The 24705-nt window shown below is 43.5% G+C and overlaps 1 protein-coding gene across 1 annotated transcript; it reads right to left on the bottom strand.

Moving 5' to 3' along the window:
* Window positions 1-938: 938 nt before the first annotated feature.
* LOC120783930 (semaphorin-4A) lies at window positions 939-23422 on the bottom strand. The gene is made up of 14 exons (XM_040117339.1): window positions 23205-23422; window positions 18287-18447; window positions 17853-17915; window positions 15310-15408; window positions 14944-15034; window positions 13365-13487; window positions 11633-11760; window positions 10587-10768; window positions 9267-9405; window positions 8144-8333; window positions 7868-7983; window positions 6269-6432; window positions 4374-4444; window positions 939-3476 (listed from the first exon to the last, which is right to left on the bottom strand). The coding sequence occupies exons 1-14, from the start codon at window positions 23287-23289 to the stop codon at window positions 2788-2790; spliced, it is 2301 nt and encodes a 766-aa protein (XP_039973273.1). The 5' UTR covers window positions 23290-23422; the 3' UTR covers window positions 939-2787.
* Between the last annotated feature and the right edge of the window lie 1283 nt (window positions 23423-24705).

The raw sequence follows: 24705 nt of genomic DNA on the forward strand, positions 1-24705 counted from the left end.
ATCCTGTTAACATTCATTGCATTTATACAAAGTGATGAGGGACTGTGTATGTGCAGAAAACACATAAAAGACAGGATTCAATCTTTATAAAACGCCCTGATTTTTAAAACACAGACCGATAATTCATCATCATTTAAACGTCACTCTTAAACATTACTATATTTAAAAAAGTATCAAAATTAAAACACAAAAATAAAGAATATGCTATTTCTGGAAGATTCTATGCACAACGAGTCCAACATGTCACTTCTGCTTAAAAAAAAAAAAGCCCCAAACATAGCCTCCTAAAATATGACGTATCCGAACAAAACGAGGAAATTTTCTGGTTTTTACAAAATCTTTCTCACGTAGTAACAAGACATGTTTCACATTATCGCAAAAAGGCCACAGTGTCACTTCTCGTCCTAGCGACGCACAGAAGCTTCCTGTGATAATAAAACACCAATGTTTGCTTTAAAAAATGAAATACTTTTCCATCTAGTAACAGCAATAAAATGCAATGATAAGATGTTACAACATGAAAAGGATCTGGTTAAAAGGAGCAAACCAAGAGCAGATTTGTTCCTGTCATGGTGGCTGCTGCCGCTGTGCTTTCAGAGCGTGACGGGGAGAACGATGTGCTCAATCTTTTCTTAAAGAAATCTGAACATATCAAAACCCCCAGAAGTAGCAGGTCTGTGTTTTTTACAACACAGCAACAACCCCTGCTGTCTCATTTAAACACAGAAGACCAGGCCGGGGGCAAATATCTGTTTGACCCTCGTCTGTATGTGGCAGCGTTATTATTTCATACTCACACTCACCACCCAGTACTCTAGAGCTGCAATGATTAGTCAGTTCATCAATTCGTTGGTTGACAGAGAATTAATTTGAAAATTTGATAATTAATTCATTGTTTATTTTGTATTTGTCTAAAAAGAAAGTGTTTTTTTGGGGGGTTTTTTTTTAACTATTGTATAAAATATTTTACCCTAATGGTTAATTAATTATAAATTAATGAGGAAATAATGGTCAGACCAATAAATACATAATGAAAACAATCGTTAGCTGCAGCCTTACATTCTTAAGCTTGGATAATAATACTTCAAAGGAGGTTTTTCTGTTTGGTAATTACTTTCCACAAAACACAGCTGTATTTAGAAATACATGCACATGAGCACGATACACACTAAAATAATAAAGGTCTCGAAACTAAAGAATAATTAAAACTTTGACACACTGCCCCCCTACAGGACCAGGCGACAGGAACAAGCGATTAAGAGCCAATCTTAGCTGATGTTGCCCTTTAGTGGTTCCTTTAGTGGCTCCGACCAGTCGTAAAAAGTGAACCTGGGGCCTTGGGGCCTGTGGGGGTCTTGGGCCCCGGAGCAGTTGTCTGCATTGACCAGTTAATGATCCAGTTTTGGTTCAGGAAAGAGACAGTGAAGTTTTAATTCGGTCTCTCTCACCACAGAAGTGAAATGATCTTTGGCAGTGAAGTAATACTGTAAAGCCAAAGAACCTCCTAATGCAAGTTTAGGGAACAAGAAACTGAAGAAATGTAAGGAACTAAAAGGACCCAGAAACTCCAGTGAATTTAAACCTAGTAGCAGACAGCTTCATCAAAAGGTCTCCACTTCTTTCACTGCCAAAAGCGAAACTCTAAGAAATATAAATCTAGTTCTAGTTTTCTGTTGTTAGCTTTTCACCAAATTGATTTAATATCGAGTTCAGGCCTAGCTTAGCACAAAGACTGGAAGTTGGGGGAAACTGTTAGCCTAGCTCCACCACAAGTTGAAAAAACGAAAAAATAATCTGCTGAATATGAAGTCATTTCCAGCAGGTTTGAAGTATCTGCTTTTAAGTACTTCTGGGGGGATTGTTTCCATTTTTTAGACAGAGGACAATATCCAGGGGGGAAATATGTGGATGAAATGCAACAGAGGTTCCTGATGGAACTTGAACCAGGGACACTGCGAAGACATGGTCAGCATCTTAAACTCCAAGGACGTCAGGATGCCTGAAGTCTCAGTAAAGACAGAATTTTAAAACGCTGAGTCTGAGCTAACTCTATACAGATGGTTACCATACTGTCGGTTAGCATAAAATGAAGTGCTATCGAGTACTTCAGAGTTGTTGGCAGGTGTATTTTTTCTGCACTATCGATGGAGCTAGGCTAGCAGTTTTCCCCGTTTCCAGTCTTTGTACTAAGCTAGGCTAAACACAACCTGTCTTTGTTATGGCCCAATTCTGTGCCTCTCATTTATTAACATTACCTTCGAGTCAAAGTTGTAACAATCATTTTTTCAGAGAAACAATTACCCTGTTAACCTTTAACCCACCTTTAAAGTGGTTTAACAACACTTACTGGTGTTTTGAAGGTATTTCCAGTTTCCCCAAAGACTCTTCTGACTATCTGAGTGAAAAAATACTCCCCCTGCTAGTTGGCTAGTTTCCTAAACCACTGGAAGGGAGGTGACCAGTTACCTGGAACAGAGTCGCACCTTGGTTAACTGGTTAAAAATCTTAAAATCTCTAAAAATCTCATAAGATCGGCAAGTACTTATATTTCTGAGAGGCAGAGGGTCACCACTGTAACTTTGAATGTAATGCTATAGATGAGAGACAAAAACTGGGGCTACCTCTGCCATGAAACTGATTTCCCTCTGAAACATCGGACTTTAGGTAAGACGGTTAACGAGCGGATTATGTGCGTTTCGATGTGGGACCACGAGACAAGCTCCTCGAGGCAAATGTTTGAGCTAAACCATCAAAATCTGAGTTAAGGCCTCTTTAACTGAAACACTGTCAGTCCACCACCTTGAGTTCAGGACCAGCGTCCGGACTGACCAGAGGATTAATTTTGACTTGAGTTTTACTCTGGCGCGACAGGTAGACCCCTCCGAGTGCCAGGATGCAGATGCAGATCGCCAGCAGGAGGGAAACAACAACCAGCTCACTGTAGTAACTCTTCTCTTTACAAGTGACATCGACCCGCTCCTTCCAGGACTGGGTCTCTTTTCTGGAGGTCACAGTCAAGTTCAAACCGTTGTCTTGAAAGTTGTCCTTCAACTCAGAATCTTCATTTTTGGAGATGGTCTCGTCTTTAAAACTGGTTGTGAATTTATCACCTTTGTCCTCTATCAGGTGGTCCCCTGGGTCTTCTGCAGGCTGAATCATAGGAGTCAGTGGCTCCTCCGTCGCAATGTCCTTGTAAGACTCGTCGACATTTGGCTTGGGGCTCATGGAGCGTGGAGAAGCCACCTGTTGGACAGTATAGCTCATGACTACTTCCTTGTACCCGTCTTCCTCTGCCTCGCAGCGGTAGGTCCCGAAGGTGGCGGCGGTGGCGAAAAAGCTGAGGCTGCTGTCACATGATTGGAAGAAGAGTTTCTCAGACAGGTTTTTGTATTTAGGGGAGGTCCAGGTCAGAGTGGCCAGGTTGGAAGGTTTCAGACACTGAAGCTTCACTGCCTCGTTCAAATGAACACTGACTTCTGTAGGACAGAAATAATTTAGAGTAAATACCAGAGAGAGGACGTGATGATGCTGAGTATTTGGCTAGATTACCCTGTTGGGGACCCTGGGCCAAAAACTTGTTGTTGGGACCCCTTTGTCTCCAGGTTCCCATCAAGCACGGTGCACACAGCACAGTGTAGACTGCAGCTTCATTATATTTTGGCACAGAAACCAAGGAGCACTATTATACTGGAATACTACCTTGACATGGGATTTAGGTGATTTGATGAAACACAGCTTAATTTAGGAAAATGCATCATGAGAGCTTGATTTAGTAAGTAATCAAATTACAAAGAAGCATCTGACACACTGAACCTAGGGCTTTTGAAGCCCCTGGAGGTTCGAGTTCTCTGGGGGTCTGGGGCTCTGCCCAGTTGGTATTCCAGCTTTGGCCCAGGCAACGAATCCTAAAGATTACGATGATCTCCTGACTTTTCCTCTAACGCCACCGTGAGGATCACATTTTTGTTTTTTGTTGAAATCTCACGCCAACTGTTGGATTGATTGTGACGAAACGTGGTTCAGGCGTTCACGTTCCCCTCAGGATGAACCGTAGTAACTCTGCTGATCCTCTGTCTTTTCATCTAGCGCCATCATCGGGTCAACACTTTAATGTGTCCCAAACTTTACCTGCAATGCCTGCGTAACTAATGACATTCCCATCATCCTCAGCACTGTGCCCAAGTGCAGCCTCACAGAGCTGCTAGCATGGCTGTACACTGGTCTTTTTACCAGACAGAGGAGGATGGGAGGTAAAGGAAAATACGAAGCCTACAGGTCAAATCTTCAAAACGTTGAGTAATATGTTTCTAAAATAACTGAAGATGCTTCACTTCTGTCCACAGATTTATTGTCTTTACTGAGGAAGGTGTTACCTGTGTTCAGTCTGGTCCTAGTTTCTGGCGGACATGCCTCTTCCACATTGCCGTTCTCCAGGTCTTGAACCCTGAGGAGTCAAACCGACAGCCTGTCAGTCACCACACAGGGCTGATTATGCTATTTATTTATTACAAAGACTCACTTGAGATACATTTGTGATTTATTACAGCACCGGGTATGAAATGCAATCCTGTCTCTGCTCCATCTAAACACAATTTAAAGATCTATGGATTCAAGATAAAAGCTTTTACACTTTATATGAGCAAAACAAAATTAGTCAGTTTCTTTCATCACTTACTTTGCTCCTGTAATTTGATATAAATACCTGATACTTAAAAAGTGTTAATAAACCCTATAGACCGCAGATAGGTTTTGTGGCATTTTCTGACATCGTCACTGGTGGAAGGGTGCTGGTTTCCGTTGGTACCCAGCTAAAGCCCCCCCTCACTGGAGTAGTAAAGTAATGTTCAGCCCAAGCTTACAAGACAGACTGTACATTTTAAGACCATTTCGGCCAAAAATATTAAGAAATAATACTGGATTTTGTGACAGAGTGATATGTCCCGATGAACTGTACGGTTATTAGAAACTATGACTGCCCTCATTGTGTCTGTGCTACCAGAGTTTGTTATTTTTTGATATCCACCTGGTTGGTCGTGGATTATCCTTTACTTGTGCTGCTGATGGCAGGTTTGGCCTTTCAGCAGTTCCATCACACTTGGTCTAAACGCAGCCTGTGCACTGCCAATAACGCTACTGATTTAGGTGCTACTGCTATTACTACTGATGTGCTGTTACAAGGGCTATAGCTCTTGGTAATCAGACTACTGCAGCTGAAATTACAACTGCTGCTGCTGCTGCACTAATTAGTATCAGAAGCCAAAAAAATCCTCATGTGATCATCAATCACCCCCGTTTAGTTTCCAACCACTGACTTAAATCTTTCCTTTAAAAAAGTAAAAAAAAAAAAATCTGCCAGTTGGATGATGCTCATTTCACCTGCTCTAACTACAACTAGTTTCAATATCATTTGAAAGTCAAATATCATCTAAAAGTAGAGGATGCATTTCCTGAAGAAAATGCGTGTGAGAGCTGGAAAGCTGCAGCTGCCGCTGCGACATTTCCTGGAGGAACGGCAGATGTGGTTGCTCACAGTTTAGGATTATAGCTCCTGAACACCAGAGAATAGCTGAAACTTAAATGTCGTCTGGCACTGAGCGGACTCAGACTTACAATGCTCAATCCACCGGATGCTCGAGATGGAAATGAATGTTTGTAAAACCAAACACAAAGACACCAAAAATTTTAAAATTTAAAAAAAAAAAAAAAAAAGGGGATAGAAAGTGATGTTGATATGAGCAACCGAAATCAACCAACCAAATTACCAGAACACTTCTGCCAGGTCTCACACTGATAAAGGGTCTGATAGCAAGATCTGACTGGTTCGAAATTGTTTCAAGATACCAAGAATCATTTCTGGACTGTTCCTAGAGGGAACTGCACAGGGAACCCAGGCTCTAGCCAGGACTTCAGAAACGCTGGTGCCATGAATCCTGCGTGTGGTTTTTATGGATGTGGATGGATAAATGTTTTTGGTTTTTTTTTTTAAACATGACAAACCAGTATCTTTACCTTTACACTATTTGATAATTCCCAGACACATTTCTTAAAAAGTGCATAAATGTATTTGTATGTTGAACACAATTCCCAAAACATAGAGCACATGACCCGAGTTTCCTCAATAGTGGCTACAGCCCTAAAGGGAACAAGTTGAATAATCCATCTGAACTTCTTTGAAGAAAAACAACTCCTGACAACTGAATCTGGGGCTAAATTACCTACTAATGTGTTTTAATGTTTTTAGAGTATGATAAAGGTAACTTTCACGTACATGGTATCGGGACTGCTGTCCAGACCGGTGCAGACCCTCCTGGTCGGACTCCATCCACAGAGAGGATCTCTGGCCAGAACACACTGGCCGCAGGTTCTGTAGCTCGAGCAGCTGGCCACGGGTACAGCGGTCACACCCTCAGAGGTCCCCACATAAAGTACTCCCTACGGGACCAGAAAAATACTGTGACATGTGCTCTGCAGTACAGACCTACAGTATTAACCGATGATCAAATAATCTTCATTTACATTCAAAGATTTTACTCAAACATATTTGACAATTGATCCTTTCCCAAAGGCATCTGGAGGCCAAGAGGATCTTTGTCAGGCAGGTAAGATCAGCTTAGTCGTGAGAAGCTTTTCGGAATTGGGCCCTGATCTTGTAGATCTAACAAAGCACCTTTCAGAACATCGTTTCATGTCCTCGTATATCTCTGATAAATTGCCATGTGGAAGACTTTCTGAACCCAAGTACCTGTTTCACCAGATTAACAACATGCAAGCTGCAATTTGCAACACGAGATTATGTCCTCGCACTCATTTTGGTATGTTTCACCAGTTAAAACAGATGCTATACTTGTTAATTCATCTAAAACTTGTCCACGAAAATCACTTGTGAAATGTGCTGCTGCCACTATTTCTTATCTGCGTGAGCTTGTGCTTGCTAAACGAGCCCCGAGACCTTCTTACAACAACCTGAACGGACAGATCTCAGCCATGTTTTCCAGTCATCTGTCTCATGTCCAACTGTGAACTGAAGCATCTTTTCGGGCGTCAGGAGCTTTTATGTTCTGACCCGCACTGACTGTGTATTAGACTCGAACCTCCTCTGACTGACAGCAGCCCTGTAACTGAACAGGTTCTGCGTGCCGCGGCTGTAGCTACGCGACCTGTGTGGACCAGGTGTTACCACAGGGTGACTCTGGGTATCCACTGAACCACAGCGTAATAACCTAGAGCTGAAAATTAGACTGGGAAGCTTGATTGTCTCTTCAATCCGGCATTTGACGTTTAAACGTATCTTGAAAAATTTCATTTTTATATTTTTGATCTCGTGCTTGCTCTGTCCGTTGTACCCACTGTACAGGGCCTGTTTCTTCTTGTGGTGCTGTAACACCTCATTTCCCTCGGTGGATCAATAAAGTGTGTTTTCTTATCTTATATCTTTAAAAATTGTTTCAACTGTCTGCTCTTTTCTTTTTTATTTAGTTCAGCACTTTTTATACGAAAGGTGCCATGTAAATAAAGTTTATCCTTGTTAGATCACAAATTAGTTTCGTGTAATATTAGGGCCACAGCTTCGAATATTGCCATATATCAGTCCTGATCATTGATTTTCAACACTGATCACAATGAACTCAAAGGGATACGTGTCTCAGTACAAATAGTACGGCAAAATCGCTTTGCTTTTGAAAAATCTACATCATGTAACGGTAGATATTGTCAAATAAACCAACCATAGTTAAAGAACTTTAAGTGCTAGGTAGGCACCTTAGACAGTCTCAAGCTGCCTGACTCCCCTGCAGCCTGATCAGTCATTAATTGGGACTGTTTTGTAAAATATTTCAACCTGACGCGTACCAGAAGGTTTAAGGTTTACCTTGGTGGAGGAGAGTACGATGTTTTTGACCAGCTGAGGTTGTGTGAAGACCTGAATCTCCTCAATGACTCGAGCACCCTGATCGAACAAAACCACTTTGTGCAGGAATCCAGACTCTGGACATCAGAGAGAGAGATGATGAACAATGTCTAATACAGAATACAGATTTCCATCTGACATGGTAGCAAAATAACAACCTCTTTCAGGCCTGTTAGTTTCGAGGTTAAAACTCTTATCATCAGTATCATCGGTGCTGTGTAATGTACGACATCACACCTGTAAGAAGGAAAAGGACGGTATACTGTTTGCCATTGGCCGCCTCCGTCCTCATCGCAGCCACTCGACTGTATTGTTGCCCTGAAGAAACAACAAACGGACCGTCTGTGACTGGTTTTACACCACTGCTGGTCAGGAAACTCCTCTTCACCTCTGTTAATTCAGAATCTGAAGCATTGTCCAGTCCACACTGTCAGGAGAACATGAAGGGAGAGTGATACAGCAACATGTAGTGACAGTGTTAAATCAGTATTTTAAATAAAAGAGGATCAGTGAAAAAGAGTGAGAACAAACCCGGGCCTAGAAACAAACCCTGAGGTTCGCCATTCCCCTTTTTCCCCCATAATAACTGGTTTTCAAGTCTTTAAAAGTCTTTTTTTTAACGTCACAAGTGTGTGTGTGTGGGGGGTTAATGTAAGAAATAATGTGTCTTAGTAACATGTTAATGTGAGATGAGTCGTTTAAGCATGTAAAAGGCTATGAAATGTACCCGAGGGAATGACCTCAGTGTTAGACAACATGTCCCAGTTGGTGTCGCTCATGTACCTTAAACTGGAGTCGCTGGAGCTCTGCATCAGTTTTTTTAAGATATATCCCAGATGATCATTGAAAAATGTAAATTGTTTAACAACATTTACCTCCTTGCTCAAATTGTAAATCATGAACCAATTCAAAAGTTTTATAATCAGATATTTTTATCTGTATTAATGCTATTTTCCATTATTTTATCTTTTCATACGCAATGATGTGTTTGTAATTTTCGTCTGTTGCACAAGAATAGCAAGTAGATGTGTAAATTCCAGATGCCACTTTTGTTTGAAATAGGAAAAGCATTAGAGGCTGAAAATTGATCATTATCATGGAGCCGAATTGGATTTTTTTTATCCAGGTGGCCAGAGGAGTCTTTGAGGATTCTGGAAACACCTTCAGAACAGCAGCAGGTGTTGTTGAACGAACTTCTGAGTTTTTTAAAGATTGTCAGGGATTTAATTTTTGGAAAAACAGATGCTTAGATTCTTAGTTAAAAGTTAAACCTGAAATAACCTGATTTAAGTGTATTGGTGCAACACGGCCGGATATCTTCGGTCATTTATTCTGCATTGTGAGAAAGTGACCTCCTCACCTTTCCCAGGTAGGAGTGTTTTCCCAGCAGCAGACTCAACTGGTGGGTCTGCATGTCGAAGGTCCTGTAGCTCTCAGTGAACGCTTTCCTGATGTCCTGCAGCTTAAAGACACAAACTGCAGACTCTGGACCTGAGGACCTGAAAGAGACCAGAAAAATACACTACTATCACTAATAATAGTAACAATTATAACTTATAAAGTACTTTTTAAGACAGAGCTACGAAATGCTTTACACGGGAAGATCAAGATCAAACAATTCAGCACAATAAAATTATATAAAATCAGGCCACTAAAAGCAGAGAGAATGAAACAGAGTAAAATAACCCAAACTAGAATATTATTAAAAAAAAGGGCAAAAATGAACAAACGCAACAGATGAAACATTCGAACCAGCAGAACAGACCTGAAGGGCCCTGACCGCAAAAGCCCGATGCCCTTCATTCTTGAGCTGTGACTTAGGAACAACCAGAGCAGAACCTGCCTGAAGCCCTGAGGCTCTGACAGATGGGAGAACAGCAATTCAACAATATAAGAAGGAGCCAGCCCATGAAGATTTGACGGGACTGCTGCTGTTGCTACCGATACTAATGCAACAATGCAAAAACAGATGCCGTTTGATTTACTAGTTTATCTCCGATGTGGTATATCGTGGACTTGTTTCCCTTGTTTTCAACATTTTTCACAGAAAACTTCACCAGAAACTCTAACTTACCACAGGTAATATTTACTTAATATTATACTTTATGTACTTTATTTTCTTGATATATTGTAATTCTACATTCTACAATGTACTTCTTACGAATCAAGCGTCTAAGAATATTGGTGATTTTAAAACCCTTTATGACAAATTCGTGGTTGTATAAACCAACTTGGCTTAAAGTTGGAGATGTTGGTTCGCTGGTCGGTCCATCACTTTGTTAGCGAGTATCTCAAAGCCAACGCATATCCCTGTCCCCAGAGGATGAATTCTGCTGATTAACGACATCGGATCAAACCCTCCATTTATACACCAGAACAATAAAAACCTAAACATCTTGTTCATGTTCGGAACAAGGGGTTGGACGGAAGGACGGACCAACCCAAACATCATGAGGTCCTGTTGTTGGGGTGGCAAAAAGGTGGCTAAAGCAGAGTTTGGGAATCCTGAAGCAGCCATTTAATTGGTTCTAAAAACGCCTCCAGATGCAGCAGTCCTGACTGGCGTTTGGCACTCTGTTGTGTAACTCAAGTGCTTGATTATCTCAGATCTCCGTTAGCTTTGCCAGATGGAAGTTTGGCTTCTTAAGCTCACGAATGACCCGTTTTCTTGTTCTCCTACCACTGAGAGGTGAAGACGCCGTAGAACAGGGTTTCTGAGGCGTCGCTGCCCTCTGGTGGCTGGAGGATGAACACATCCTGGAGAACATTGAAGGGAAGCTGTTTCGGAGACTGACAGAGCAGGGTGGCTTTGGCAAAGGACGTCCACTTCTTCTGCAGAATCCTCTGTCCACCGACGTCATCCTGTAAAACCAGCACAGAGAGATAAGTTCAGTTTAGCTGCACGTGAAGGACGTAACCACTGAACAAGTTCAACAAATCAAACTTCAAGCTGGACTGTAAGCGATCAGGGTCAAATCCCGTTGACATGATGGTGAAGGAGATGGAAAGGAGTCTCTCAGTGATCAGGAGGTGCTCCAGGTGTGTATCCCTACATGTACGGCGTCATGCGGTCATATGATCATATGATTAGTCTACAGTTTCTTAACACTCAGATTAAGAAACTGCAGATACCGACATGTATAAAAGTTTTTCTTGGCTCAAAGCAAAGGACACGTTTAAAGTCACAACTTAACGTTAGTTCAGATAACCATGATTTCCATACTAGGTACATTTATGTTGCCAAAACTGAACAAGTGCATTGAAAAATACGGCCGTGGTGTCACAGGACTTGTAGTGTCTCCTAGAACAGCATCTCCTGAAACAGTCTTCCTCCCTATCTCCTCATTTTATGTAGATATAATGTGAGGTGCATTACAGCCAGTGCACTTACCTGTTGATCTGCTGGAATAATCGTTATGTTGAGTTTATTATTGGATGTTGTTTAGTGTGAGACAATAAGTAATGTTATAAGTGATCGATTAACGAAGCTATGTGTTGAATGGTTGATGTTAATTTTAATGTTTGTTATCGTTTCTGTCTGTGTTCAGTTGGTGTTATGGGGGAATTTGAATCGATGCTGTCTGTTAACGTGGTGTTTGATTGGACCCCAGGAAGAGCAGCTCTGACGCAGCTGACAGAGACCCTGATGAATGAAATCCAGTGTTACTGCTGTATATTAATCATCACGTGGTGCCGTCAGGAGCTCCTCTCTTTGTTTACAGTCACCTTGCAGACTTGGGCAACCCGGGCGATTTGCAGCTCGTCCACGAAGCTGAACTCTTTCCCAACTTCACTAAAGAAGAAGTAGAGTTTCCTCTCTGCCGGGTCCGATGATGAGCTCACAAACGTTGGCTCTGAAATACAGGAAGTGATGACAGAAGAGGAAACTCAGGGTGCTGTGCCATTCGGTCTGAATGTGGGGAAAAGAGAACTGAGAGCACGTATAGTTTTGAGCTGAGTGAGGAAAACTCAGGAGGACTGCATCCGAGGGGTTGCATGCTGTACCCTGCTGACCACAAATCCTTCTTCCTGATCATTTTCCAGATCATACCGCAGGCTTTTCAAATCAGGACCAGACATTTGTAACTTGACAGTTATCGATACCAAGTCCTGAGCAAGAATGTACAGTATGCAGGATTTGCAGACGTAGATCAAAAACATGTAAAAACACAAGTATGGCCTTTAGAGGGTTTTCTTTGAGAGAAGAGGAAATGAATCATTGGGGAAGTTCTCACTGCAAACCTCGCTGCAGTATGGTCTGGTTGACAGTATGTGATGTGACACGGATGTTTATGAAGTATATGATAATGAGGTTTTTATGGGTTTTTTTGTTTTTTTTAATCAACAACAGCGGTTGTTACTTAGCGGTTAAGACTGTTAACAAAAACAAACTGGTGGGAGTCGTCCTCAGGCCTGAGCCTGGAGTCATATTCAGTTTCTAGTCACCGTGGACCTTTTCTCACGCCGTCTTTCCTGAACCTGTCTACTCTGACAGTGTCTAAACATTTTCTGCCAGATCAGATCTTTTGGTGGAAAACGTATGAAATATGCTGTCGGTGAACATCTGATATCTGGACTCTGTCAGACTTTGTCAGGCTATGTTGAAGTGGCTATAATGGATATTTTTACAACAACAGTGTATTAAATGACAATGAGTTGTAGTGATGGACCCACCGAGAATGATCAGCTGAATGAATGTACAGTAGGAATGGGATGTAATGTAAAACTGATAACCTTCATGAAAAGAGGTTTTATTGCAGGGCTGTCGTATTAGACTTCATTAGTCCTTGCTAGGTGGACTTCATAAACTGACAACTGACTGTATTTTGTTCTGCTTTGGTAGCAGCTGCTGCACCAAGTGCAAAAGCCAGAAAATCAGCTGAGTCACTCTTCTCCACAGAGAATATAGTGACTGTCATCAGCTGAACCTGACATCTCCTCCACTCAGCTTTAGCCTCAGGCTCTGGACGAGCAACCCCAGCCAGCGGTTGACACTGGTAAGGTTTAGGACCTCCGTGTAGAGGTCCTCATGGGTCCATGTAACAGACTTGTGGTAAACCTACCTGAACCTGACATAGTCAGGGTCGTCACATACTGTCTTTCCAAGCCCCCGAGTAAAAACAATGAGAGCTCCTGCTAACACCCCAGCAGTCTGAAATTCAGGTGAAAAGTAGAAGATTTCTTTCTGCAGATTCCTACATCTCTTTGACACAGTGGTGTAGTTTTATTCTACTCTTTTCTTCTCTTTGTTCGTGATCCACCACAACATTTTCTTCTCACTCTCTGTTTATTTCTGCTGCTGCCGGAGACTTTTAAACACACAGGGATTCTGGGACACTGAACTCAGGTGTGTTTTTACTGGCTAGATCACTGGATCGCGGTCAGTCACGCATGAATCTTGTCATCAGCTCATATTCTGTTTAGTTACTTGTGTCGGCACTGATCGTGTTTCACTCACCCTCCAGTAAACTGACGGACAAGTCCTGGCTGACATCGGGACGTTTGTGTTTGCTGAAGTGTCGAGAAATCTGTGGTTTGACTCCTCTGAAGTCGGTCGTCGTGGCGGTGAACAGCTCGCCGTCTGCACACAGATAAAAACAACAGCTGAGGATTGTTTTTCAAAACAAATGTGGATCAGAATGTGTCACTGACAAACTCAACTCTGGTTTCAGGAATTTAACAAGGTGCTGACCAAAGACGTAGATTCAGGTCTCGACCTGTAGACTCACACTGTTGTCCCCTGCTTTTTTTTTTCAACTCAAAAACTGTTTATGCCACATACACTCACTGAGCACTTTATTACACCTGTACACCTGCTTATCCATGCAGCTATCCAATCAGCCAATCATGCGGCAGCAGTTCAGTCCATTACATCCTGCAGATAAAGGTCAGGGGCTTCAGCTAATGTTCACATTGGTGTAAAAAACAAAAACATCCAGTGAGCATCAGTTCATGTGGATGAGTGAGGTCAGAGGAGAACGGTCAAACAGGTTGGAGCTGACAAAAAGAGGCTATGGGAGCAGCAGTGGGCACAGGCTCCCCAAAACTGGACAGTTAAAGACTAGAAAAACATAGCCTGGTCTGATGAATCTGGATTTGTGTTGAGGCAGCAGGTGGTTGGGTCAGAATCTGGATGAATCCATGGACCCAACCTGCCTTGTGTCAACAGTCCAGGCTGGTGGTTGTGTACCCGTATGGGGAATGTTTTCTTGGCTCCACTTTGGGCCTTAATACCAACCAGTCATGGTCTGAACGTCACAGCCTGTCTGAGGATTGTTGCTGACCATGTGCTTCCCTCTATGGCCTAGGTTTACCATCTTCTAAAGGCTACTTGCAAAAGGAAGATGCTCCATGTCACAAAGCAGGAGATGTGTCACACTGGTTTCATGAACATGACAATGAGTTCAGTGAACTTCAGTGGCTTCCCCAGTCACCAGATCTGGATCCGGTAGAACACCTCTGGGGTGTGGCAGAACAGGAGACTGGCAGCTTGAATGTGCAGCTGACAAATCTGCAGAAAATGATGTGATGCATTCACTTCCACATGGACCAGAATCTCAGGGGAAGGTTTCCAACATCAGGTGGAATCCAGGCCTCAAAGAACTGAGGCTGTTTAGAGAGTCAAGGGGGGAACTACCCTTAAAGCTGAAAGTCTGAACTTCAATCACATCCTGATGGTTTTTTTTTCAAATCCACTGTGGTGGTGCACAGAGGCAAAATGATTAAACTGGGTTACTGTCCAAATACTTATGTATCCAACTGTGTGCGTATCGGTAACTGGTTGTAATGTTGTGGCTGATCGGTGCATAACCCATCCAACAGTTTAAGGTCAAAGAGTTTTCACATTATTGAAAGATTCATCCAAAAATCGCGCCAACCAGCATCGGTGCCCACAGCAAGTACACACATTTTCTTCGGGATGCTTGGACGTCATTATACTTGCTTGCAAGTCTAGGTTCATTTGTTTTAGTTCAGAAGCTTTGTGTGTAATAAACTTCCATAATGTGATCACCACAGCTGTAACTCAGCAGACTGACCGATGGAGATGGCGGTGTTCCTCTGGAAGGGGCTGAACGGACAGCGACCTTTAGCACTGCCATGTTGGACCATGGAGAAGCTCTCAGTGTCCTGAGGGAGATGAACAGAAGCTGAACTGTTGAATCACCACAATTAAATCATGTCTGACCTGGACAAAATGTATCTTCAACCAAAATTTTGATTTGTTTCAACTTGGGTCTCACTTTCATAGTTTTGTTTCATAGTGTTACCCATCATTTCTGTCAGTAATAATAACATCATATTGACCCTGTTAAAAGCTGAGAAATGATGGACGAAACCACAAATAAGACCAGGATTTTGATAAAGCTGAATTATCCTTAAATTCAGTGTCTGTGTGGACTTACGATGTAGGCATCATGGGGGCTGTAGGCGTAGCTGCCACAGGCGTAGAGATGGGTGGAGTTTATCGGCTGCAACACATGGACGAAGTTTGGACAGTCGACCTGCGGACAGACAGAAGAGCGACTATCATTGTCCAGCTCTTGACAGTGTTTTAGAGTAAATGACATTTTATGGGGCTTTCGGGTTCCCATTGTATTTCCCATTAACAGTGGGGCCAGTGTGTCAGCATTTGACGCAGTCTCCGAACAAAGCACAACAGTTATGAAGCGAAGTGCTGAAGAGAAACCAACAGAACATGTCTCCGAGATGAGACGAAAACCTCCTCCTGAGTCACTACGTATAGTTGTGTGTACGTTTTACTAAATCAGAAGTTCTCAGTGATCATATTCTGGTGAAGGCCGGGGCTGATCTGGCTCTGATCTACCCCCCAATAGATACACGTTTTTTTGTTTCAAATGATATTTTTCGTATTTATTTATTCATCAAAGACAATATACAGAAACACTGACCGGGCAGGATTCAACACCCAAAACACAAAGAGAACACAAAAACAAACCGATTCTGTGGAGCAGGCGCTAAGCACCTGACCGGCTACACAACAACAGGTCAGTCGACCAGCTTCCCCCCAACGGGACCGGGCTCAGGACAGAGAGTGCAGGACACTTATCCCACAGCCATGTGAAAGCATGTTTACAACCATCAAGACTCTTGTGTAGTGATAAAAAAACTCTGTGTACCCACAAATCTACTCAGGGCGCTCTACACAAACGTGTCTATACAACGGCCATCACGGCCTGTTGTTCAGAGCCTGCATGGTTGGACTCAAAGAGCCTGTCAGGCCACTGCCCAGATCTTGAAGAACTGATGCTGTTTGCTCCATAGACACCAAATCCAAATGATCTTTAAGCCAGCTGTCTGTATTGAAACACCTTCCAATGAAGAAGTACCGTCCGTTTCACTGAGAGAAAGCCTAATCAGTCTTTTGAGGTTGGTCCGTGTAGACCACGAAAAATCTTTCATATTTACCCAGAATCCTCTCACCTCTGGGCAGCACCAGTCCCCCCGCAGCCATGCCAGGACATACCTGAACATTAGGGCTCGTTTCCTTCAGTTTGCGTGGGATGATATACGACCTGAACAGAATCCTCATTTTGATAACCTGATACCTCACACGGTTCGAGAGGTAGTTTGGACGACTCTGTTTAGCTTCCCACTGATCTGTGGGAGAGGTACATCCAGATCTTTCTCCCATTGTGCTTCTACAGATGCATTACAATCAAAAAAAGAATGGCACAATAATCTAGTCCGGAGACAGCTCCTCCGCCAGCGGCTGCATCCCTTAATTGAATATCAATAGTTTCTTTAAGAGTGATGTTTAAAGTGTGTGATGGTGCAGAATAGATTTCAGCTGCAAATAGTTTGAATTATTTAAACCAAAATGTATCTGTGTTTGTTATATCTCCATCCTTTAGTAACAGACCCAGCTCAGCAATGTTTTTATTTTGCCCAATGTCATTGGACAGAGGTTTACAACCAGACGTAAATAATGGGTCCTTCCGTACGGGAGGAGAGGACGCGGATAAAGCACTGATCTTGAGACATTTATGTAACGCTTTAACCACTTCGCACGAACACAGAATTAAAGGGTTTTTCGTGCGCTAATCACGTTCAGGCTGATACCAGAGGGAAGCTGCGGAAACATGTTTGTTATTTTCAGAGACAATCTGCTCCACACATGTCCAGCTACCTGCTGATGATGTGGACAATGTCCCTAAGATATCATCTGCCTAAAGGTTAACTTGAAAATCCTGGTTGAAGAGCGTGATACCGGTTAGGCGTTGGTCAGCCCAGACGCTCAAGTGTCGACGTTTATTTATTCAATGAAGAGAAAACTCTACAATCATTATTTAACAAGCTGAGAGGACGGAGATTGCCCTTTTGTGAATGGTCTTTACCTGGTTTTAGTAACAGCTCTGCTCATACTACTCGGCCTGGACTGAGTGGCTATAACATCCTTGTATAATGAGGTCAGAGCTGGAGACAGCACGTCCTGGAAACATTTATAAAATTCTGTACTATAACTAATCTGTACTGGTGAGGGCTTTAATGGCTGCCTTGACCTCCATCCCTTCCACAACAGACGCCTTTTTTAATCCTCCAGGCTCAGAGTACGCAGACAAGTATACAACAACATGTAAGCAGCGTTAAAACCTGCTGCTCGCTTCCCCTAGAGGCTACAGTCCTCATCGCTAAGCAGCCAGGAGCAGCTAGATCCTGAGGATTTAGCTGCTCCTGGAGCCTCGACGGCAGCGGAACCAAAACAATAGACTTTGTCCTGAGAGTGGTGCTGGAGGAAATCTAAAAAGGAGATGTTGAGATATTTCACTGTGGATCAAAGTCTTGGATCAAATGACCAATCAGCTGACATGAAGATCCTAAGGCCTCGACGCCAGTGGGATCAAAACTCAGTAGCAACATTTAGCTTAGCAGACAAGACACAAATCATGAAATAAATCGATGAGGATGGAGGTTTGTTCATAGTTACCGTTGGGTTCTTCCCTTTAACTTGACAGTCTTGTATCTCAGTCTCAGATGGACTCCACGATACCTGCACAAGAGACAGACAGACACGCTGCTGAGTCACTTTTCATTCCCAAGTTTGACATCGAACTGACGAACAAAATTTACCTTTCAGAAAACTGAACTGGATTTTTCATACTAAGTTTTTCAGTGGAAATTGAAAGAGATCAGTGTTGCGTGGATCAGGGGACTTGGACGGTGTGAGAAATGTTTGCTATGAGTTTCACAAATAACGTTTGTTGGCCCCAGAAACTCGTTCCAGCCGCAGCAGCAGGTTAATCCGGCCTCGCACACTTTGAGATTCAGGTCTCAGGCGGCTCCAACTGAGTGGCCTCCATGTTTATCCTCTGCATCTCTGGTTTCATGTCTGGGTGCTGAACTAAACCTGACTCGGCTCACCTTCCTCTTCAGGACGATGGCATCACTCTGACTGACGTCCAATGAGAGGACGGCGTCTCGCGCCCCTACGTACAGGGTGGAGCCGTCGTCACTTAGCAACAGTGTGGTGGTGTTGTGGACGTCGGGGAGGCTGAAGTGGACCAGAGGTCTGCCTGCAGAGTCTGGACACAAGCACAACAACAAAGAGGTCTCAGTGAGGAGCACGGAGTTAAAAAAAAAAGCAAAGTTAGAACGTTCAGAAACAAATTCACGGCGTCAGCGAAGGCCCCGGCTCTGAATCCAGACCTGGACGATGGAAGGGATTTTAGTCTGTAAGTCCTGACACAAACAGTTCAGCGAAAAGATAGAACTCACAACGTGGAAGATTTCCACACTGACAGGCTGTGGGCTGAAGCTGCAGCTCATCCTGTTTCTGATTTTGCAGAGTGCTACATGAGTTTAACCCCTCACTTCAACTCTTCCATTAACAGACTGAACCTTTAACTATGCTATTGGCCTTGGTTCTTTTTAAACGTGCATATCCTCGTCAGGTCATACTGGTTCTCTCTGATTTGATCGATTCAGTGAAAGGGTCATGAACTGGAGGTCACACTACAGGGTGATCTGGTCTCGTCCATGTGAAACGACCGGGTAGCGCCCGTCTGTCACAACAGCTTCTGGAGCTTCTCTCTACTGTTGCCTCTACTTCCCCCTGGCATTTCTACACCTCTTCGTTCCATAAAAAGGTATTGAAGAGGGAACCTGAAGCTCTCTGAGCTAACGGGCCAAAACGTCTACAGAGACATGGTTTCATAGAACTCTTTACTTGTACACGGACTTCAGGAAATAAGAAATGACCACTCTAAGTCCACACTACGAGAGAATGTAACTCTGCTCTTGAAATTTTACTTGTAAATTTAAATTTTTTTTGCCTCAAAAGTAAAAGTACTCATGATGCAGTAAATTCAGACCATATCATCACACATTGTATTATATTAGACTGTAAATGCATCGAGGCTTCAGCAGCGTTTTACTGCTGGAGCTGCTCCAGGTGGAGCTGCTTTTAGCTACGTCACAGACAGGGAGAGAGTTTAGTCCACTGGTTCCCAACCCGGGGGTTGGGCCCCTCCAGAGGGTCACCAGGTGAACCTGAGGGGTCGTCAGGTGATTCAACACAGATCTGATCCACTGATCTGGATTCCGTTTCTGGACAAATTTATGTTCCTTTTTTAAAAACCTTTCTCTAACTTTTTTTCTAATGAATGTAAATCCTATCTCTTTGAACAGTTACTGAAATGAACGAACGTGAGAAGGTTTGAGGGGAAATGTCTCTTTGTTGAAACTGGTAACAGCTCAGAGACATGTAAGAAGTCACAAGCCACAAAGGTCGGAGACCACTGGTTTAATCCTGAACAATGGATTTTATATCATATGTGTTTCTGTGCAGAATAATAATCTGCAGATTAAATAGTAACTTGAGTTGTAAAATACATGGAGGGAAGTGAAAAGTACAATATTTCTCACTGAAATGTGGTGGAGTAAAAGTAGAAAGAAGAATAAAACGGAAACACTCAGTACATGTACCTTAAAAATGCACTTAAGCACAGTACTGGAGTAAATGTACTTAGTTACTTCTCAGTTTGCCCAGTGAGCAGGGACAGGCTGCAGTCTTCCAGCCTGAGACAAACCAGACCCACATACAAAGCTGCTGTTTCTCAGTGGTCTCAGGAGCCCGCAGGCTTCCCATCATGCACCTGTTCCCAGCATGTAAACAAACAGGAAGTTCTTTATATATCATTTGGTGTTTCTCACATCAAACTTTACTTGGACCAGGACTTAACAAAGACCCGGTTTGTTGTCTTGTGACAGAGCTAAAGCTAAACCAACGTGAGGCTACAAAGCGGGTGAGAGAGCAGAGAGCGAAAGATAATAACAGCAACGCATCTTCTGCTTCTGTAGTCAGCTGACCGGCGCACAGACAGCACCTCTTCCTGTTTCTGAGGTTGACGCAGACTGTGTGGGTTCAGATTTAGAGCGGATGTGGGTCGGAGCTGCAGAGAAACTGTGTTCGTATCTGAATGAAAAGTTCACTGTAGACACAGTTTTATCTTCGTTTGCAGATCTGATGCTGTTTATAAGGTTGGAATTTAATGAGACAGGAAGTTCCTTTGTGCTGTGTGTGGCGCTGACAGGACGTATGAATGTGTGAGAGTTAGAAAACTGGCGAGTTAAAAGACCAACGAGTCTCCGGGACAAACTGTTATTAGTGCGAGAAGAACACAAATCAATACAAAGCACAGAAACACAAAATGTTACCGAGGATAAAAGCTATGGGCCTTTATTTATCTATTTTAGGACAAATCAGGGGAAAGACAGGACAGTCATAAAGACATTTTTCAACTGTCCCGGGCAGAAGTAGGTACCAACAAATGGCCGTGACTCTGCTACATGCACGTATAGAGGCAAAGGAGCAAAGCACCGCCTGCCTGCAGCTGCTGCTGCTGTTACTGATCATTATTCTACAGTTGAAGCTCAGTGTCTGATAGAAGAGTTTTTAAATTGTGTGGTAATTCAAAGAGGAAAAGATGTGTCCTCGTCCACGGGTCCAATCATCCAAGCCCTTGTTGTTGGGTCATTTGTGCATTTGTCAGCAGGATAACGCAAAACGTACTGAGCCGATCCGCACTGAACCTGGTGCAGGGATGGGACGTGGGCCCGGGAAGAACCCGTTGCGTTTTGGCGCAGATCTGCAGCATTTACCATGAATTGGAATTGTTTTGTCTGAACTCTGGTGTGTGTTGCTCGACGTTAGCCTCGGTGGATGTCTGCGCTCTACTGAGTGCCGTCCTAGTTATGTCTGCCATTCTGTCGTATTGTTTTGTTCTGTTCTAATTTAAAGAAGGGGGGGGGCACACATGTGCATTTCATCGTGAGATCCCAGAATGACACAAAGCTGAACCTTGAAACTTTGAATTACGTTCATATTCCTAGAAGTTCTGAACAAAGACGGCCTGGTATCACGACACCGGCACCTGCACGTTTCAGCAGACGCTCGGTCCTCGTCAGAGTCCGTTTCTGTGGCGGATATGCCGGCAGAGCAGATTCCCTTCTCCCTACCGGTCTCACCACAGCCACGAATGAAGGTCTGTGACCAGGGTGACGCAGAGTCACGGTTCTCATCTCACACTGAGCGGCTGTTGTCGTGACTGGTGACGTGGCAACAGGACACAAAAGCAAACTGACCCTGCCGAGCTGCGCCGGCTGCACCGTAGCACCCAAACGTAAAAGTCCTCCGCCCTCAGCCATTTCCACTCCTGGCCCCAGGACGGTCTGAAGCTCTGAAGCTCCACTAATCAATATTTTATCTGTGATGCTGCTGCTGTTATCGATCATTATCCTACAGTTGAAGCTCAGTGGCTGACAGAAGAGAGTTTAAATGATATTTTAAAGGCTCTTGGCCGGAGGGGTCTGTACACACAATAAGACGAGCCCCGAGTGGGGAAACGACGCCCACGCACGTCCCGAGTCTCACTCAGTATTTGTCCCAGGACTCATTGCTCTGTTGTAACTGAACGTACACATCTGTTTTGTCCCCTGCAGTTACATGTTCATGCTCTGTCGTTAGTGAGCTACAGTGACTAGAAACCAAAGAGTCTAATTCCTTGTGTGTGCACACACTTGGGCAATGAAGCTAATTCAGATTCAGAGTCTGAAAACGAGGAAGCAGGTGCGGAGTCTAACATCCTGTATGCGTCACACCTGCCAAGGCGACACGTTATATTTACAAACACCCTGAACAGCCGCAGCGTGTTGGGCTGTCTGTTTTCTCCAACACACCACATCAGTGTTTGGTGGCGGGTGAAACTTCAGCGCAGTGAGACTCAGGTCTGGGGCTGTTCACCCCTTTTCACTGATAAATGGGGAAATAAGTGACGCAACAACAACGAGCTTATTTTTCCAACACGGGAAACAATGTTGAGCTGAACCAGTCGATTCATCAGTTAATTGATCGAAAGAAAATTCATCAGCAAATACTTTGATAATTGATTAGTCATTTTTTAAGCAAAAAAAAAAAAATCATAAATTCACTTGTTCCAGCTCCTCTAATGTGAACATTTTCAGTTTTTTTTCTTAATTTTCTATTATATTAAACAGAAACTTGTTCAATTTTGGACCATTTGTCTGAAAATCAAGACACCTGGACTCTTCAGCTTCGGCTCCAGGAAATGGAGACAAACATGTTGTCGTTTTCTGACATTTTAGAGACCAAATGATTCATTGATAATAAAAATAAATGTTAGTTCCAAAAAAAAACCTGAAAAAAGACCAATGGCACCTACTGCCCCATGATCCTGCTCAACACCCACTGCTTCAGTTATTATGATGATCATTAGTTATTATTATTACTCTCATTATTGTTACACATCTTTATGTTATACGTCTACTGTGCTATACCCCCCTTCACCCTCTCCCTCCCTCTCTCTCCCTCTCTACCCCACCCCTCCTCCCACCACGACCCAGGTTCTGTTCAAGGTTTCTACCTGTTAAAGGGAGGTTTTCTTGCCACTGTCACCCAGTTCTTGCTCATTGGGGGAATGTTGGGTCTCTGTAAATCTAACTCTGTAAATCAGAGTCCTGGTCTAGACCTGCTCCACATGACGAGTGCCCTGAGGTGACCTCTGTCATGATTTGGCTGCTATATAAAAAAAACTGAACCGAAAAATTGAAGTAGTTTGGCCTTAATAAGAATAATGTGAATATCTCACTCATAAAAGTACAGATTAACATTTCACATTTTAAACAATAGTAAATCAATTTCCAATAAAAAAAGAGACACTTGCTCATTGATCAGCATCCTTAGATTCATAATTCGTCCCACTAGAAGCAGAAAATGATCAGAACTAATTGATAATCAATTAGAAATGTTTTTTGGACTTACTGAGGAGGAAGGAGGTCCGCGGAGGAGGCAGAGAACCGACTGAGCTCAGCAGGCCGAGGAGGAGAAGGACGACCGATGGAGCCATGAAGGATGAGGGTGAGGATGGAGGGGTGATACAGTAGATGGATGACAGTTATAAAATAACAGAATATAATCTGTTCCTCCTTGTTGTCGAATCTAGAGCGATAGGCACATCGACGCTCGGCGCTGAATAGACCCAGACTGTGAAGAAACACTCAGGAAGACTCACCACAGCTTCCTCTTGCTGTGGTCCGAGGTCAGGGGGGAGGAGGGGGGAGGGCTAAAAGCCTCTCTGAAAACCAGCATCACTCTTCTTCTCTCAGATACCGCAGACATTTACTCATTATCACGGACATGATATGCTGCTGACTACTGGCATCGCTTGGTGTGTCGTGTCCCCGGTGGGGGAGAGTAACTAAGTACATTTACTCAAGTACTGTACGTGAGTACCGGCGCAGGAGGAGGAGGAGATGATGAAGCGACGGCTGGAGACAACAGTTTGCCTCCGTGACCGTTTCTCTGGAAACCGGCGAGAGAAAGGAGAGGTTTTGTTTCTGGTCTTTCTCTGATTCACTTCGCAAACATTTCGCTCTTTTGCAGAGAAGATGCTCTTGATCAAACATCATCTCAGAGACAGTCTTCATCTCATTCTTCTTCCAGTGATCTGGTGCTGAACCAGCAGGTGGAGAATAAAACCCCACCTGATGAAATCGCCACAATAGCTCCGTCCATCTACGAGGTAGGAGGTAGAGTTGATAGCTATTGTCTCCATAGAAAGGGGCTTCGGCGCTATGGTGCCCACAATGACAACAAATACAAGACGGGAACGCCGCTAGTTCTGCAGGTGTTTGATCATAAACCAAAGTGTGGGACACATTCAAATATCAACCTGATGGTGGCGCTAGAGGAAAAGTCAGCGCATCCCCCAGAGTTCATCCGGACCACCTTTCATCTCAGTCCGTCCGACAGTTGGCAGGACGCTTCGGCCTGACCCAAAGATCTTGTATGAGGGAACTATCAGAGTGGACCGTAGTTCCAGCAACTCCGACAGAGTGGGACCTCTTCTCTCCAACCACGTCTCCAGTTTCAGGAGTCTTCCATTTATATCAGATCAATCGTCTCCGTCAATACGCAGCGCTGGTGTCAATACACCCACCGCCACCAAGGCCAAAACACCGCTCAGGTTGAGGTCAGCGACGCTGCTCCTGCCATAGTCACACCCCACTTGGTTCTTCTGTCAGTGGCCCAGTCAGCATTAAAGGACACGTCCACAGTTTTTCAAATCAACAGTCCGGTTTCCATGCGAACAATGAACCAGGTCTTGCTGTAATCACTGCAACTGAGGAAGATCTGGTCTTGATGTTTTTATGAAGCCTCATAATAAACTTCTGATAAACCTCAGAATATATTTTTACACGGAACGGTGATTTGTTCCCCTTCACTTAGACGGAAAGCGTCTTATAAAAGGAACTGTGTTCAT

This window comes from Xiphias gladius, chromosome 22 (genome assembly GCF_016859285.1).
Source record: "Xiphias gladius isolate SHS-SW01 ecotype Sanya breed wild chromosome 22, ASM1685928v1, whole genome shotgun sequence".
In the NCBI taxonomy this organism is placed as follows: domain Eukaryota; kingdom Metazoa; phylum Chordata; class Actinopteri; order Istiophoriformes; family Xiphiidae; genus Xiphias; species Xiphias gladius.